Below are 18,948 nucleotides of genomic sequence, written 5' to 3'. Positions count from 1 at the left end.
ATAAAGAAATAAATAAATATATATAAAATATAAATATAATAAATATATAATAAATAAATAAATAAAAAAAAAATTATATAATAATATATATAGAGTTACAACCCAATCCCAGAACTTCCGACACCAACCTTTCAAGACACAAAATACGAGCAAGCTTTTGAAACAACACACACACACACAAAGCCGCCATGAACTAAAAACGCCCAGTCTATTTAAACAGGATCTGAGATTGATGCTGGACTCCAATTGGGCGCACCACAGCCGCATCACCAAGCTGACAGGGGACGGCGCTCAGGAAGGCGGCCTTAGCTCCAACCCGGGGGACCAATCCTCGACAGGGGATGACAGGGTTAATTGACAGAAATGAATGTCAACTATTTGAATATCAAAGTAATTTTTAAGTATCAAACATTCATTCATTTCAGCTATTTTACAAAGCAAACAATCTACTGAAACAGTTTGAAACAACACGGATTGATCCATATGGAAATGATTAGTTGCGATCCTATATAAAAAAAAATCTAAAAAGTCCCCACGGACGACAAAAGTTGTTGAGCTGCTCAGACTTTTTAATATTTTCACAGCATGGTATTAGTACTTTTACGTAGTATAAATGTGAAATCTCTTCTGTGCATGCCCAGGCTGTGTGTTCCGGCATATTATAGAGTCTATACATGTTTGTATTGTAACACCATTGAGATACCATTACCCTTTTCTTGATAATGCAAGTGATACTTGATGTAAATTTTCTACCTGCGCAGAGTTCAACAGGATAATCCATTTTCATCACTGACACTGGCAGCTATCCAGGCATCCACACAACTAAGCAACCTGCCTTAGCTTTTCATTTGCATTTAGCATTTGGATAAGGAGGTCTGCTTAAAAGTGTAAAAGAAATAAGAAGCTTGTTGGGTATGCTGCCTCTTCATCTCACACCCTTGATGTTTATTTCTCAGATCAGTGCTGCTGACTGGGGACAAGCGGAAACAACATATAACCTCTATGAGGTTCTTTTCAAGGTCCACAAGGTATGTTAAGAGCAGGATGCTGTCAAAATTTGATTACTGCAGTTTTCATCTCAGTGTAGATGTTTTTTTTTCTCTTCTTTAGCGGATAGAAGTGTTTCAGGGAGCCTACTAAACAGATATTCTTGATCTACAAGCCAGGGAATGTGCCGTAAATACTGAAAGTTTTCCATTTAACCTGAGAATTAAGGAATGTACTACCATCCCAACCACTGAATTAAGCATAAAAAAGTAAACCATTTCCCCAACATGTAATAATCCAATTTTGTGTTACAGCTATGGATGGCAGAGGACTGCTGGCTTCAGGCGAGGCTCACTTGGGGCTCGAGCATTCGCCTGAGCAGCAAGACAAGGAGTCTCTGTGCTTCAGTATTCTGGTCGGCCACGGCCAGAGCCACACCTTCAGGGTAGAGGGGCCACTGACCTGGCTAATGGGAGAAGTCCTTCCAAAGACTGTCTTCTTGGAAGTGCAGCGAATACGAGTGAGTACTTCATATGTATGGGCATATTTTTTTTTCATTGGTACACTAAAGAGTTTACCTGTAGTAGAGTTTGTCAGGTGTTTGGATTAAGGAAGACTTCTCACAGTAGTTTTTACAACCTCAAAGTCCAAACAAGGCTTTATTGTTTGTTGAAATTAAGATGGCACTACTTTGTGGCTTAGATTGGTGTTTAGAGCCAGAAGGCAGGTAAGTAACACCAACAGCCCTAATGACAGCTGCAGTTAGCATTGTGTGAATACATAATCCAAAAGTCTCACAGCAGAACATTGTAAGGTTTTTTCCTCTCAGTTGTGTACTGAATTGCATTTAGTTTTGCTGGTATTGTTTAATTCTGCAAAGGTCAACACACAAAAGGCATTCACATAGACATTAACTTAACAAGTTAGATCGACATGATGTCCATCTTATACATCTTTGTATAGCGGCCGTATTTATGATCATAGACTCTGGAGAACCACGGGGAAGCAATATAACATTTTCAAATCAATGTATGTGTCAAATTAACATGTAATAAGTGTGAAATAGCAAGTGACTGGCTCACTGCATATTATCCCTTTCATAAACTATAAAATTACTTCATTATAGAGTCATCCAAACATCAAGGTCAGAAAGACTTTAATCTATGAAACAGCACTTGATTTTGAGAGAACTGTTTGATTTGTAAAGAATAATTGTTCCAAATACAGTGCTTTCGTGATTAGACACCTTCAGAACAGATTTATAACATCTAGCTGCATAGTTAAGTCAGGAGTTTCCTGTTTAGTCTTAAGGAAACACACATTGGTAGTGTACGTCAAAACACCTGCATGGATTGGTTTTTGTAGACTACAGACGAGCTGTAAATGTCAAGGATTCACCACTTTCCCCAGAACTGACGTCTGTCAGCTTAAAAAAATTAAATGAATGACATTTGTTGCTTGAATTGACACATCCTGGCACTGTACCAGGGCTGCCCTTACCCCCTCCTCTCGCCTGGACAGGCTGAGAAACACCTGCAGCCGTGACTGTGTGTGGATGGTTTCTAGGAAGAAAAAAAAAGACCATCTGACTCTCACATCCTGCTCTTTGTGGAATTTGGTTTTGGTGATTTCCTAGCCTATTTATTTAATTTAACACTCGTAATGTTTGGAATTTTTGATATTTCAACATAAATAGCATAATTTATATCTCTGATTGTGATCAGCTGTGTTTCATTGAGGGCAGATATTAGAGACTGTGACGCTGTCCAACCAATGCCTGGTGCGACCTGCACTTCGTATTTAAAGTGGATTCGCTCAGTACTAAACCCTGATCCATAGTAGGCTTTGACTATCACGGCTGAGTACCGAATACTAAAACATGATGGATCGGCTGATAAAGCAACAGAATCATATTTGTGTTGCATGAAAGCATTTTTAGATGGATGGTCCTGTCTACTAGAGGATTCTACACTCTAGGTGTGTATGTGTGTGTGTGTAGACTGAGAGAGAGACAGATCTTTTGATAATAAACAAGAGATGCAGATGTTGGTTTTCTTAATCAGAAAAAGTGTTTTTCTGTATTCAGAACAAATTATTATCCATAATAATTACTTGTAGAAACTGTTCCCCCATACTGTAACTACTACTACTTATCCCATCGTTATGACGCACCCCAATGTGTGTTATAACTGATACAAATTAAGGCTCCATGATGCGGCCAACGTTTTGGTTGCCCCTAGCCCTACCTGATGTGTCCAATTAGCCTATTAAATCATAATAAATTGACCAAATCTATCAGAAACTAAAAGAGCCCATGGAGAGTGCAGACCTCCATTTAGGTCAGTAGTCCAATCTTCTCTGATACCCAACTGTGCACACCATTCACTTTGATTACAAGTGCAGAAAATCACAGAATAATTTACAGAATAATCTGGAAAAATCACCTCTGATTGCTTATTTCATACATACCTGCCGAGTTTATTTCTACATCGATGTTGGAGTTGAGTTTTGGTATGTTTAGTCATGGCACGCCGTACATTTAACTATACATGTCCACACTTGGCACAACAAATGCAGTTCATTTACATATCAACTGAAAATAATTTGTGTGCTCCGGAATTCAATGGGTTCTTCTTTGGTCACCCTTCTGCCAAGTTTGGGCTAGTTGTAGTTTTAAGTTATATTTTTAATAAAGTAATTTGTCTGTTGTTGGAAAACAATTTGAAAAAAAATCCTCTATTGTATGTTGTAGAATGGATAGGAATGCAAAGCAACATGACGAAAAATATTAAAGCAGGTTTAAGTCCAAGATGTCTAAGATATTTTATGCTGAAAGGTTTATTGAAGCTGATCAGAGGAGAATGGAGCATTTATCAATACACTTGTCATGACATGATTCCGCCTTAATTTTGAAGAAAGTGTCCTCTCTGGCTCATCTATATGCCCTCAGAATAGTGCCACAACACTCTACCTATATGCTATCTGACTCTGTAGAGACTTCTATTGTGTGCCTACCATTGTTCTAGTGAGTGAGAATATCCCTATCCCTATTGGTTACCATAGAAATTATCAGAAGGTGTCTGCTCTCCAAAACACGCTGCTCTGTGTCTCAAGGAGAGAAAGTTGTGTCCCCATAACAATGTAAGATTTGATACTATCCTTACAGTGACCACTCTATGCCTCAACATGTGGCATACTAGAATAGAAAATCCCTCACAATGTTAGTTAAGTCAGCATTTGTATGAATAGCAGTGCTAACACTGGAGTTAACCACTTAGTGTAAAAACTTTTTTTTTTTTAAATTTCTAATCAGTTACTGTCCCTTCCCACCAATTTAATGCTTCATCAGTGAGAAGTGATTGCAAAAGCTCTTTTCTGTTGACACGTTTTTGGTTCTGTGTGTTTTAAAAAAATTCTGATTAAGAAATTATTGATTTAAAATTGAAAGCTCCGAAGTGCTCTGTTTTCATAAATGTTATTGTTACTTTTAAATGTATTTAGCTGGAGTAACCTAAAGAATAGTCTCCAACATCAATGAGCCATTAAATTGCTCTTAAGCAATATGTTTAAAGTGTAAGGCGATCAACTTTTGTGGAGAGTGGATTGTTAGTGATTCTCAGAAGCAGCGGACTCGTGTCCATCGAAAGGCTCTAACATGAACAGTAATTGGAAAACACTGAAGAGACAGATGAGTGCAGACCTTCAAGTTTTATTGTCTTATCTTTGATTGTGTTTAAATATCATGATTTACTTTTACAAACACTTTTAAAGTTCATTAAGCCTACATGAAACTTTGATTGCTTGATGCATGTGTGAATGTGCATTAATTGCTATTTTTCACAGATAGGTCGCTCAGACACTTACATGCTACTATACCTTACTAAACCACAGAAGAAAACCATAAACAAAAACCTCACTATTTAACCTACTGTTATCAATAACAAACAACATCAAAAACAGCACCCCTTTGTCTAGTGAATCTAACAGAAAATCTCTTCATGAGTAATCAGTGTAAATCAAAACTAAACCCTGCCCAATCCCAGAACTTCCGACACCAACCTTTTCAAGACACAAAATACGAGGCAAGCTTTTGAAACAACACACACACACAAAGCCGCCATGAACTAAAAATGCCCAGTCTATTTAAACAGGATCTGAGATTGATGCTGGACTCCAATTGGGCGCACCACAGCCGCATCACCCAGCTGACAGGGGACGGCGCTCAGGAAGGCGGCCTTAGCTCCAACCCGGGGGACCAATCCTCGACAGGGGATGACAGGGTTAATTGACAGAAAATGAATGGCAACTATTTGAATATCAAAGTAATTTTTAAGTACTAAACATTTCATTTCATTTCAGCTATTTTTACAAAGCAAACAATCTACTGAAACAGTTTGAACAACACGGATTGATCCATAATGGAAATGATTAGTTGCGATCCTATATTAAAAAAAAAAAAATCTAAAAAGTCCCCACTGACGACAACAGTTGTTGAGCTGCTCAGACTTTTTAATATTTTCACAACATGGTATTAGTACTTTTACGTAGTGATAAATGTGAAATCTCTTCTGTGCATGCCCAGGCTGTTGTGTTCCTGCAATATTATAGAGTCTATACATGTTTGTATTTGTAACACCATTGAGATACCCATTACCCTTTTCTTGATAATGCAAGTGATACTTGATGTAAATTTTCTACCTGCGCAGAGTTCAACAGGATAATCCATTTTCATCACTGACACTGGCAGCTATCCAGGCATCCACACAACTAAGCAACCTGCCTTAGCTTTCATTTGCATTTAGCATTTGGATAAGGAGGTCCTGCTTAAAAGTGTAAAAGAAATAAGAAGCTTGTTTTGGGTTTTGGTATGCTGCCTCTTCATCTCACATCCCTTGATGTTTATTTCTCAGATCAGTGCTGCTGACTGGGGACAAGCTGAAACAACATATAACCTCTATGAGGTTCTTTTCAAGGTCCACAAGGTATGTTAAGAGCAGGATGCTGTTCAAAATTTGATTTCTGCAGTTTTCATCTCAGTGTAGATGTTTTTTTTTTCTCTTCTTTAGCGGATAGAAGTGTTTCAGGGAGCCTACTAAACAGATATTCTTGATCTACAAGCCAGGGAATGTGCCGTAAATACTGAAAGTTTTCCATTTAACCTGAGAATTAAGGAATGTACTACTCATCCCAACCACTGAATTAAGCATTTAAAAAAAGTAAAACCATTTCCCCAACATGTAATAATTCCAATTTTGTGTTACAGCTATGGATGGCAGAGGACTGCTGGCTTCAGGCGAGGCTCTACTTGGGGCTCGAGCATTCGCCTGAGCAGCAAGACAATGAGTCTCTGTGCTTCAGTATTCTGGTCGGCCACGGCCAGAGCCACACCTTCAGGGTAGAGCTGGCCACTGACCTGGCTATATGGGAGAAGTCCTTCCAAAGAGCTGTCTTCTTGGAAGTGCAGCGAATACGAGTGAGTACTTCAATATGTAGCATGGCATATTTTTTTTCATTGGTACACTAAAGAGTTTACCTGTAGTAGATGTTGTCAGGTGTTTGGATTAAGGAAGAGCCTCTCACAGTATGTTTTTACAACCTCAAAGTGCTCAAAGGCTCACGCAAGGCTTTTATTGTTTGTTGAAATTAAGATGGCACTACTTTGTGTGCTTAGATTTGGTATTTAGAGCCAGAAGGCAGGTAAGTAACACCAACAGCCCTAATGACAGCTGCAGTTATGCATTCTGTGGAATACATAATCTCAAAAGTCTCACAGCAGAACATTGTAAGGTTTTTTCCTCTCAGTTGTTGTACTGAATTGCATTTAGTTTTGCTGGTATTGTATTTAATTCTGCAAAGGTCAACACACAAAAGTGGCATTCACATAGACATTAACTTAACAAGTTAGATCGACATGATGTCCATCTTATACATCTTTGTATAGCAGGCCGTAGTTATGATCATAGACTCTGGAGAACCACAGGGGAAGCAATATAATCATTTTCAAATCAATGTATTGTGTCAAATTAAGTGTGAAATAGCAACAATGACTGGCTCACTGCATATTATCCCTTTCATAAACTATAAAATTACTTCATTATTAGAGTCATCCAAACATCAAGGTCAGAAAGACTTTAATCTATTGAAACAGCACTTGATTTTGAGAAGAACAGTGTTTGATTTGTAAAGAATAATGTGTTCCAAATACAGTGCTTTCGTGATTAGACACATTCAGAACAGATTATTATAACATATAGCTGCATAGCTCAAGTCAGGAGTTTCCTTGTTTAGTCTTAAGGGCAACACACATTGGTAGCGTACGTCAAAACACCTGCATGGATTGGTTTTTGTAGACTACAGACGAGCTGTAAATGTCAAGGATTCACCACTTTCCCCAGAACTGACGTCTGTCAGCTTAAAAAAAATTAAATGAATGACATTTGTTGCTTGAATTGACACATCCTGGCTACTGTACCAGGGCTGCCCTTACCCCCTCCTCTCGCCTAGACAGGCTGAGAAACACCTGCAGGCCGTGACTGTGTTGTGGATGGTTATTCTAGGAAGAAAAAAAAAGACCATCTGACTCTCACATCCTGCTCTTTGTGGAATTATGGTTTTGGTGATTTTGCTAGCCTACTAATTTAACACTCGTAATGTCTTGGAATTTTTGATATTTCAACATTAAAATAAGCATAATTTATATCTCTGATTGTGATCAGCTGTGTTTCATTGGAGGGCAGATATTTAGAGACTGTGACTCTGTCCAACCAATGCCTGGTGCGAGCTGCACTTCGTATTTAAAGTGGATTCGCTCAGTACTAAACCCTGATCCATAGTAGGCTTTGACTATCACGGCTGAGTACCGAATACTAAAACATGATGGATCGGCTGATAAAGCAACAGAATCATATTTGTGTTGCACTGAAAGCATTTTTAGATGGATGGTCTGTCTACTAGAGGATTTCTACACTCTAGGTGTGTATGTGTGTGTGTGTAGGACTGAGAGAGAGACAGATCTTTTTGATAATAAAACAGAGATGCAGACTGTTGGTTTCTTTATCAGAAAAAGTGTTTTTCTGTATTCAGAACAAATTATTACCCATAATAATTACTTGTAGAAACTGTTCCCCCATACTGTAACTACTACTACTTATTCCATCTGTATGACGCACCCAATGTGTGTTATAACTGATACAATTAAGGCTCCATGATGCTGCCAACGTTTGTTGCCCCTTAGCCCTACTGTATGTGTCCAATTAGCCTATTATATCATAATAAATTGACCAAATCTATCAGAAACTAAAAGAGCCCATGGAGAGTGCAGACCTCCATTTAGGTCAGTACCCCAGTCTTCTCTGATACCCAACTGTGCACACCATTCACTTTGATTACAATGTGCAGAAAATCACAGAATAATTATTACAGAATAATCTGGAAAAATCACCTCTGATTGCTTATTTCATACATACCTGCCGAGTTTATTTCTACATCGATGTTTGAGGTTTAGTTTTGTGGTATGTTTAGTCATGGCACGCCGTACATTTTAACTATAACGTGTCCACACTTGGCACAACAAATGCAGTTCATTTACATATACACTGAAAAATAATTTGTGTGCTCCGGAATTCAATGGGTTCTTCCTTGGGTCACCCTTCTGCCAAGTTTTGGGCTAGTTGTAGTTTTAACTTTTTTTAATAAAGTCATTTGTCTGTTGTTGGAAAACAATTTGAAAAAAAAAAATCCTCTATTGTATGTTGTAGAATGGATAGGAATGCAAAGCTAACATGACGAAAAATATTAAAAGCAGGTTTTAGTCCAAGATGTCTAAGATATTTTATGCTGAAAGGTTTATTGAAGCTTGATCGAGGGGAATGGAGCATTTATCAATACACTTGTCATAACATGATTCCGCCTTAATTTTGAAGAAAGTGTCCTCTCTGGCTCATCTATATGCCCTCTAAATAGTGCCACAACTACTCTACTCTATATTGCTATCTGACTCTGTAGAGACTTCTACATTGTGTGCCTACCATTGTGTCTAGTGAGTGAGATATCCCTATCCCTATTGGTTACCATAGAAATTATCAGACGGGTGCCTGCTCTCCAAAACACAGCTGCTCTGTGTCTCAAGGAGAGAAAGTTGTGTCCCCATAACAATGTAAGATTTGATACTATCCTTACAGTGACCACTCTATGCCTCAAATGTGGCATACTAGAATAGAAAATCCCCTCACAATGTTAGTTAAGTCAGCATTTGTATGAATAGCAGTGCTTACACTGGAGTTAACCACTTAGTGTAAAACTTTTTTTTTTTTTAATTTCTAATCAGTACTGTCCCTTCCCACCAATTTAATGCTTCATCAGTGAGAAGTGATTGCAAAAGCTCTTTTCTGTTGACACGTTTTAGGTTCTGTGGTGTTTAAAAAAAAAAATTCTGATTAAGAAGTTAATTGAATTTAAAATTGAAAGCTCCGAAGTGCTCTGTTTTTCATAAATGTTATTGTTACTTTAAATGTATTTAGCTGGAGTAACCTAAAGAATTAGTCTCCACATCAATGAGCCATTAAATTGCTTCTTAAGCAAATATGTTTAAAGTGTAAAGGCGATCAACTTTTGTGGAGAGTGGATTGTTAAGTGATTCTCAGAAGCAGCGGACTCGTGTCCATCGAAAGGCTCTAACATGAACAGTAATTGGAAAACACTGAAGAGACAGATGAGTGCAGACCTTCAAGTTTTATTGTCTTTATCTTTGATTGTGTTTAAATATTCATGATTTACTTTTACAAACACTTTTAAAGTTCATTAAGCCTACATGAAACTTTTGATTGCTTGATGCATGTGTGAAATGTGTCATTAATTGCTATTTTTCACAGATAGTCGCTCAGACACTTACATGCTACTTTCAATACAGTTCTTTGAAAACAACTGGGCAATACCTATTAGCATTAGCAACACGCAGAATATAGTTTCCATTATGACTTAGCAGACATTATTGATTCAGGAAGTATGCTAACACACAGCAGGGAATCCAACAAAGTTCATAGCCTGAGGTATTAAATATTAAATCACACTAATGCAATCAATTGTGCCTTAGATGAGCAAGAAATGCCTGCTGGAGCTTGTTTATGGTTAATTTGACATTCATATGCGCAGATGTTTTGAATGTGTTCATTTCAACAATGCGAGCATGTGAATGACACTTTGGAGCTGAAGGTGTGAATGGAAGTATGTTGGTAAGATTTTTCCACCTGAACAGAGTAGACAACTGACAGCCAGTTCAATATTATCTGTAATCTGTATTCTTTTTACTGAGTCTTAGAACCAAGGTGGTGAGAATTGTATTGAATTGTTGAAGAACATAGTGTTTTGGTGTTTCAAAACAGTTCTCTGAAAATAATGAATACTCACTGCCATAAAGGCAGTGTTTGACACATTCAGTTGTCAAATACCTAAAGCAATAAAAGCAAGACATTTAAAAAAACTTTTGAATTATCCATTTTTTTAAACTAAACATTAGAGTCATTACAGAAGCTGATTTATTTAATCAACAATACATTGTTTCTTCCCCCTTTCACTGTCACAGTGCAATTACACTTTTTTCCACATTATTATGCAACAGCAACATGTTTATTTGTGTAAGTATCCAATTCTTTAAGACAACTCAGTAATGCCAGCTGCATTATTTACAATGAATAAAGATAATGAGCTCTGTGAATTGAATGGTAAGAGGGCAGTCTGCTCAAACAAATGCCCCCACAAATATGATAGAAGCTTTAAGTTTGTGAAAACACAGATGAGATGATTCTAAACAAATTATAGGTCACTCTTAATCTCTACAAATATCTATACAGTACCACACCTTCTCATTCAGTGTTTAATATTTTCTACATTGTATATTAAGACGGAAAAAGATACATTTTTAAACAACTTGTGGAATTTTGTGGTAAATATGTTTTGGATTTTAGATTTCTCAAAGTAGCCTCTTTGCTTTGATGACATCTTTGGACACTTTTGGCATTTTCTCAATCAGCTTCATGGGGTAGCGGCCTGGAATGATTTTCCAAGTCTTGAGGGAGTTCTCATATATGCATTTGTTGGCTGTTTTTCCTTCACCTTGCAGTCAAACTCATCTCAAACCATCTCAATTGGGTTTATGTTGGGTGATTGTGGAGGCCAGGTCATCACTCTCCTCCTCAGTCAAATAACCCTTTCATAGCCTGGAGGTGTGTTTAGGATCATGGTCCTGTTGAAAAAACAAGTAATGGTCCCACTAGGGTAAACCAGATGGGATCACATGTTGCAATATGCTAAGGTAGGCATGCCAGTTAAGTGTGTCTTGAATTTTTAATACTCGCCAGTGTCACTAGTCTTCATGTTTCATGATGGGAACCACACATGCAGATACCACCTGTTCACCTTCTCTGCATGTCACAAAGACAAATACTGGAAACCAAAAATCTCAAGTTTGAACTCATCAGAACAAAGGAACAATTTCTACTTTTTTAATATCCATTCTTTGTGTTCCTTGACTCATGAATCAGTTTCATCATAGTGTTTGATGGTTTTTCTGACTGCACATTAAGACACATTCCAAGTTCTGGAAATTTTACAGATTCACTGACCTTCATAAAGTAATGCCTGTTGTTTCTCTTAGTTGAGTGACTCTCTCTTAGTATGGACTATCACAGTAGTTCAAAAGGGCTAAACACCACACCTGATGTTCTCGAACACATTTGTTTTCCATAATACATTTTCTGCACTGTTGAAAAAAAAAAGAAAGCCAATATTACAGAAAAAAACTTTCACTGAACCTGTTATGAAAACATTCCTCGCCCCACAGAACACACAGAAAAATCACTCAATACTGCTATTATATGAAGCTCCTTTTGCACCTGTGTTTGTCTCACATTAAATGCAGAACAACATTATCTGAAAAAGTATTGTGGTGACAGAATTTTCAGGTGTTACTCAAGGACAAAGTATTTGCAACAAACTCTGAATAGTGGACAACTAAACACATTTCTGTTTGCAGCACTGTTGAATTATTTCCTATTTCTTTTCAAGTAATGTATTAAGTGCGTCCATGTCTGTTGAATCATCAGTTTTTCTTTGAGGTTTTAAAGCTTCCACGTAGCCATGATCATACATTGTATTCAGGAATTAAGAAAGTATGCCACATGTCGGCTCAGACTCTTCATAAAATGGTCAGAGGTGCCTTTTATAATTTTACCCGATTCCCAGTGCGGTCAACCAAAGATAAAGGCTAAAAATGCTATGAAGCCTAAGGGCTTTGGTTCTTGGGACCCTTAAGTAGGGACATTTATAAATATTACAAAGCAGAACACCTGTCAGAAGATATTTGAATCACCAGCAGACTGAAATCCTTTCCGGGTCAACATTGGAACTAGATATAATTAAATGGCTTCCTATTTCACTGGCTGTCCTTTGGTATGGTATACAGTATATGAGTATTAAACCAGCAAGCAGCATGGTTGACTCTGGGACAGGACACTTGCTCTGTAGCAAAAACCATCCGTCTGAAAGTCTTAGGAAGCATGTATAATCCCTTTATGCTCGGAGAGCTCATGTGGTCACTGAGAGTTTAGAGTCTTAATTCTTCTGGACTCATTACACTCTCTAGTTAATTCTGCACATGCTAATCCTAAAGCTTAAAAAATTGCTTCAGTGTGGAATGGAACCTGTATGTTTTATATACAGTATGACATTTTTTATGCGTACAAGAGAAACAGAAACCATGTAGATTTTAATACATAAAGTTCGATTTGCCTTTGCTGTTTTTTTGCTTGTTGGTTTTTTTGCCTATTTTGATGATGTATAGTTTGCTACCAATTGTGGTCAAATTTTCTGACTGACCTTAGCCAACAATTTTCCTGGGATAGTTTTGTTAATACATTTTTATTCCATCTAAGAGCATGATGAAAGGATTAGACCTGTACGCTATTTATTGTAGGTGCAGAAGGTAATCATGTGCATTTGCTCAACAAGCCAGTTAGTCCTCATGCAGTATTTCTTGTCAAAACAGTGTGTTTTCTTGATGTCTTCCAAACATGTTGAAGCTGTCTTCTCTTGCTATGCCTTTTGCACATTACTCCCACAACTGTTGATCAGCAAAATGGTTCGAAAAAACATTGGTAGCACAGTCATGTGCCTCCTCATTCACGTTGTAGGTAGGTAGGTAAGTAGCTAGGCACTTGCAGTGAGTCTCCATCATCCACAGGGTAGCAAGATAGAATTGGCAGACGGTGGACAACTGAAGAGGAGAACAGTGCATAGGTTAATTTTGTGCATCTTTTTAATTCTAAAAGTTGTGTACATAAGTTCACTCTCTTTTGGGGAAAAATATCAAGGCTGACAAAAAATAATACAGACAACAGAGGTAGCAAAAAAACATTTATATTCCAGTGTCGTCCATACCATCTTAGTTAACTGCTTTGTAGGATTATAAGCTTATCTGTGTGTTTGGTCTGTAACTGGCTTTACTCGGACAGGCTATATAATGCTAAGATTTATGCTTTATTGAAAAGTATTTGAAAATGGTTCAAATGTTTTACAAGAAAAATGGCTTCATGGATGAGGAGAAAATGGTTGATTCTGCAAATCTATGTCAAGTTATTATCCCCATCTTTGAGCAGCACAAAAAGGCATCTCTCTAAGCTTTTCAAAGTAAAATATTCAGACGTGTTTCCACTACACTGGACCAGACAAACTGGGAGACTCAGTGTCATGGCCATAGAAGTAGGCATCCTAAATGTATTGTGATGAGTCACAAAGAAAGTATAATAAAAGGAGTGAATGTTTGACCTTCCATCGGACTCATGCCTTCAGCATATATAAAAAACAAACCATTTCCCAGTTCATAACTATTACTGCTCAAACTCATTAGCATCACTATTTAATTAACTAGTGTGCCTCCGCTAGTGTGCCTCCGCTCTCTGGATGCCCATATGTGCATGATTGGAAAGAGAAAACAATGTTGACTTAAAACACTCCAACTGCGACCACCAACATGCTGTGGTACCACGCTGTCATTGTTAGAAGGGGAATCACTGAACAAAAATATTTAATTCATGTGTTGACTTAGCAGCCACAGTTAGAAAATCAGAGCACATTGTATTTCCTTCATGCAAGGCTCTGTGGGCACTGCGCTATTCAGGCACTGCATACTGTAATTTCCCTAAGCACCTGGGCATAGCAGAAATGAACCCCTAATAATCCAACCATGGAAGGAAGAAAGACCAGCTTTTTTATAGCCTCAAATTCTGATTTCATGAGTGAGACATTTAGCCTTCATGTTCAGATGAACATTTTTATACACATTTTATCTTCAGAGGAGGTCCCTTGTGGTAATGAAATTATGCAGCCTACACCTATCATATCATTAGATAATTACAATTTTAAATAAAGTCTTATACATGGATGCTGACTTTACTCGGACAGCAGTATTTAGCCCAATATGTTGTCACTAGGTGCTTAGGCTATTTGAAGCTGAAATAGGAAATTTGAATATATAAAATACAAACCTTCTGTCATGCTCTCTGCAGCTTTGTATCACTCTGATAAGGTCCTCCTACCAAATGATGCAGCAGTTTGGACCAAAAAGTCAAACTACCAAGCACTTTATCTCACTTTTCAGCCCCATGCTCCTCCCTGACGTTGACCCTCATCTGATCTCTGTTTTTATTTAGAACTTAATTTTTCTCTGTCTTCTCTTACTACAAGGTCTTCCTTCTGCGGGCTTATTTAATACTACACCATCGCAGTGCAAGGGTGTATTGGAAACGAGGATATGTAGAACCCAGATGACTCTTGTTTGTACAGAGTTGCTTTGATTAGGCAGTTATGTGCTAGCTACCTCTCTGTAGTTGAATGGTCAGAAAGAGTTACTTATCAACTAAAATTATAATAAAATAATATTGCCTACTGCAGCTTTAAAACCCCTTTTTACAGGGTTCCCATTTTATATTCCAATAATAGATTATATTAGAAGATATGATAGAGATATATGATAGAATATATATGGTAATCCATATAGGGGGGGCTTGAGGAAAAAGCTGAAAACATACTTCCATTTTCTTACTTCTTACTACTTTGTTGGGTGGTTATCATAGCTTGCCAGCAAAGTTTCCATAAGATAATGCAGTCTATTTTATTATCATTAATGAGAACATTAAAGATGATTTGTTGGTGAAAGATATGATATTCAGTAGTGCCATGTTGAGATTAGATTATAAACTTGGAGTGGATCCTTAAGAAGCTGAACATTAATTAGATTGTCTCTTCTCTCTGCACCTTGTGCTACAAGATAGATGGAAACAGTACAGTCACATGATGAAGAGGCACAGGAGCAAAGATTTTAGCACTTACCAAGATAAAAATCCTACATGAAAGATCACCTCCTGAGCAAAAGTCCAAGTGAACTGGTTGGAGTTGTGTGTTTAATGCTAATCAATTTGCATCACTTGCTGTCAGCAGCAAAAAGATTTGGACATGTCCATTAACTAGTGTTTTTCCAACACAGACACGAATGCAAGCTGCAGGATAGATGAAGAATATGGATATGCTACCCTCTTTGTCTTTTGTTGTAACAATATCCAGTCCCAATGCAGAACTCCTCTGCTGCAGCACACAACATTAGCTTCAAAGGGGAATGATAATACGCAGAGGTGTTTGATGCTGCAGTCACACAGTTAGCTCTTAGCTAGAAAATGAGGGCTGAACCCACTCTGGGTGTGACATCAGAGTTGCCTGTGAAGTTTCAAGTGACATTAAGGATAGTTTGAAATCCAGTCTAAGCAACCTGATGGATCCACATCTCAAACAATGTGACCTGATGACAAACATGAATGTGGTTTAAAGTTGTTTTGCAAATATTTGGAGAGAAATCAGATGATGTCCTTGTATATTTTAATGATCTGTAACACAGTTTTCATTTATGATTGCCCGAGACCGATAATAACAGCAGAGTTGAATGACTTTGCACTCTTTAAGTGACTCTACATTTACTTACTTCTTACTTACTAAGTCAGGTCTGAATGGTGCGAGTGCAAACAATATGAAATATGATAATGTAGCATTTTTCAGTCTTTAATGATGAAAATGTGGAACACCATCCTTTGGGAGTGATGAAGGATTTCAATTTCCTTGTGATTCTATGATCTCCAGCCAATTAGGCTCGCCTCCCGTGGCTTTTGAGGAGCACTCAGCAGAGTCCAACTTTGAGTAACCTTCAAACTGACTGGATGTGTGCATTACATAAACATTGCTGATGGTGCAGTTGTAGGGGGTATAATTGACAAAATTGTCCAGCCTGCATTTTCCCTCTCATTTTCTCCTTTTTTCTTCTTTTTTGGAGATGATGAAACTCAACATGGCTTTGATGGGGCCTTTTAGCTCACAGTCAGCCGCCAAGGTGTGTCATATTTAACTTTTGGCGTCTTATAGTGGTGAATACACATGCCATACAATTTTGTAATCCCTGTTTGTCTTGTAAAAGTGGTATGCTACTCAGTCAGTAGTCCTCAATCTTGGTAAATAGTGGAAGCTAAACTGAAATCTAGTCTTCTGTTAATCATGCCAACTGTCATTTGGAATAATACACCACACTTCTTTTGTGGAAAAACTAATATTTACTGGTTTTTGTCATGAGTATATAACATGTTAAGTGAGTGGAACGAGTTGTATGAAAGAGAACTGTTCTTTATAGAGCATCTCTGCCTGGAATCTGCAGACAGATCAAAAACAGATTTTCTTTTAAAAAGTCAATGAAACAAAAAAAAATATATATATTTTGCATGATTATTTTCAGCCTATGACCAAATAGAATGGGACTGCGCTGCTGCCAAAAAAAAAAAATTTCCTGAACCATAGCTTGCTACACAGCTTGCTTTGATCTAGTAGATGTTGAATATTTTTGAGACTTAGCCAAGTCTGAAAGCTGTACAAAGTCCATGTTGTTTGCCTCACGGTGTTAGCTTTATTTTTGCTCTTCTCTAATTTGTCTAGGTCAGCTGATACTGTACCATATGAGCACACCTGGAGGTTTGCACTAGATAGATAACAGCCGTTATTAAACAAATTGACCTAACTATTGTATGATTATTTACATTTGGTTTGTATTGCATTTTCTTGTATTATTTATAGTGTGTTATTTTAAATTGTTGTCTTATTATTTTCTTGTGCAGACCCCAGAAAGACTGGGGAACACTTTTTTGGAAGCTAATGGGGATCCGTATAAAGAATAAAGACAAAACTCAGACAGAAGATGAATTGTTTTGTTTAGTACTAGTACTAGTACTAGATCGAGCAGTGTTCAAACCACAAAACCTGTTTTGTTTTTTAAACAATACTTACAGTGTACAGAATGTCTTTGGGTGACATCCATTTGGACACAGGGTGCGGTTTGTGTACCATGATATGCCTGATGGGAATGACACATCACACAGTGATGCTGGGTGCGGTGAGACAAATGGGGAATTTCAAACCAGAAGAGCTCAGTGGAAAGGTAGTATCAGCTTAGTGTTGAGTTACTCTTTAAATTCTGTGCCGTGTTCACACAGTTGGTGCTTGTGTTTCTTTCAGTGTGTATGTAACAGCTTCCTTTTAGTGGATTTATGACCAGTTTCAAAAGATGCAGCTGTGAGTCTTATATCCTACTTTAACTCTCTCACTTTTATCTCCTCTTACTGCAAATTAGGAAAAGACAGATGCAGTGCAACACTACACACACATGGAAAAAAAAAAAATTATGACACGTTTTATTATTTCTCCATACATGCCCTTACTTCTGTCAGGCTTAGTTAAGGAGATTTTCTTCAGAAAAGAAATGTTATGTTGCTAATTCCCACAGAAAAAAATCTCTCCCAATTAGAGAAGTGTAAGTCACTGTCTTATATGTGGTGACAGGAAGAACTTAGCAGCTGGCCTGTTACTTTTTTTTTTTTTATCCCTGTCACAGATGAATTCACGACACCACTAAGGGATTGAGGTCTGTGAGTAGAAAAGGCTTTCAGTGAAAGGACTGTACAGTCCCATGCCATATTCACTGCACACTGCACTCTATAATTGAAATCACCATGTCCCCGCTGTGTTCTCAAGTGAGGGGGAAATAAAAAGGAATATAGCACAAACATAAAATCAAAATACATTTCATGGCATTCATGGCATGACATGGCATGGCAGAGTGGACAACATAACGGGAAAAATTAAAACGTAGGAAAAAAGGCTTTCAGGTTATTGCACTGCAGAGAGTAGAAAGCCTACACATCAGTGCTTTCAAAAGACCTGTGAAAAGAATTGTAAGACACGTGCTTGTTAGTTTTTGCAGCAGCAAAATGAATGTTAAAGATTTATGGTTTTTAAAATGGTTTTTCACTGTCATGTGTCTTGACATTATCATGAAGCTGTGCAGAATACTGTTTTTTTCCAACAGCTCACATGGGACAAAAAAAAAGCGAGTCAGACTGGCACTTTAACAAAGTTTTCAACATTTTTTGAGCGGAAAATATAGTTAATACAACAAGCAAACCCTGTCAGTATGAGGATTCATGACCCAATAATGTTTCATACATACTGTGCGAAGCTGGATGAGACAATGGATCTTTATAAGACTGGTTTCACATATTAACGCTTTTTTTATATCCACATGCATGCACATTTATTGGTGGTTTCCAAATCTTTAATACCTAGAAATCATACAATTTCCAAAAAAATGTTGGCACACTCTGTAAAATGTAAATAGAAACAAAATGTGATGATGTGCAAAACATTAAATCCCATATTTCTAAAGTTTGTTGGTGAATTACAGTAGCCAGTGAGCTAACTGCTAAGATGCATGTCACAATAGCTCCCTGACCTTCTTTTCTCTTAACTATGTTGTTAACTCCTGCCTGGCATTTTGCTGTTTTACACAATACATAATTAAATTCCATAATGAGTCAGACTGCG

The 18,948-nt window shown here is 37.5% G+C and overlaps 1 protein-coding gene across 5 annotated transcripts in view; it reads left to right on the top strand.

Annotated features, from left to right (window-relative positions):
* sntg2 (syntrophin, gamma 2) overlaps positions 1-18,948 on the top strand; it is a 93,607-nt gene that overhangs the window by 70,144 nt on the left and 4,515 nt on the right. For all 5 annotated transcript variants that reach the window (XM_027274698.1, XM_027274700.1, XM_027274696.1 and 2 more), the window contains 2 exons: positions 5,898-5,969; positions 6,251-6,460. In XM_027274698.1, coding sequence (XP_027130499.1) covers positions 5,898-5,969; positions 6,251-6,460 — 282 coding nt within the window. The remainder of the gene's footprint in view (positions 1-5,897; positions 5,970-6,250; positions 6,461-18,948) is intronic.

The sequence above is a fragment of the Larimichthys crocea genome, chromosome XXIV (assembly GCF_000972845.2).
Source record: "Larimichthys crocea isolate SSNF chromosome XXIV, L_crocea_2.0, whole genome shotgun sequence".
Classification (NCBI taxonomy): domain Eukaryota; kingdom Metazoa; phylum Chordata; class Actinopteri; family Sciaenidae; genus Larimichthys; species Larimichthys crocea.
This window is presented reverse-complemented; position numbering and strand designations above follow the sequence as displayed.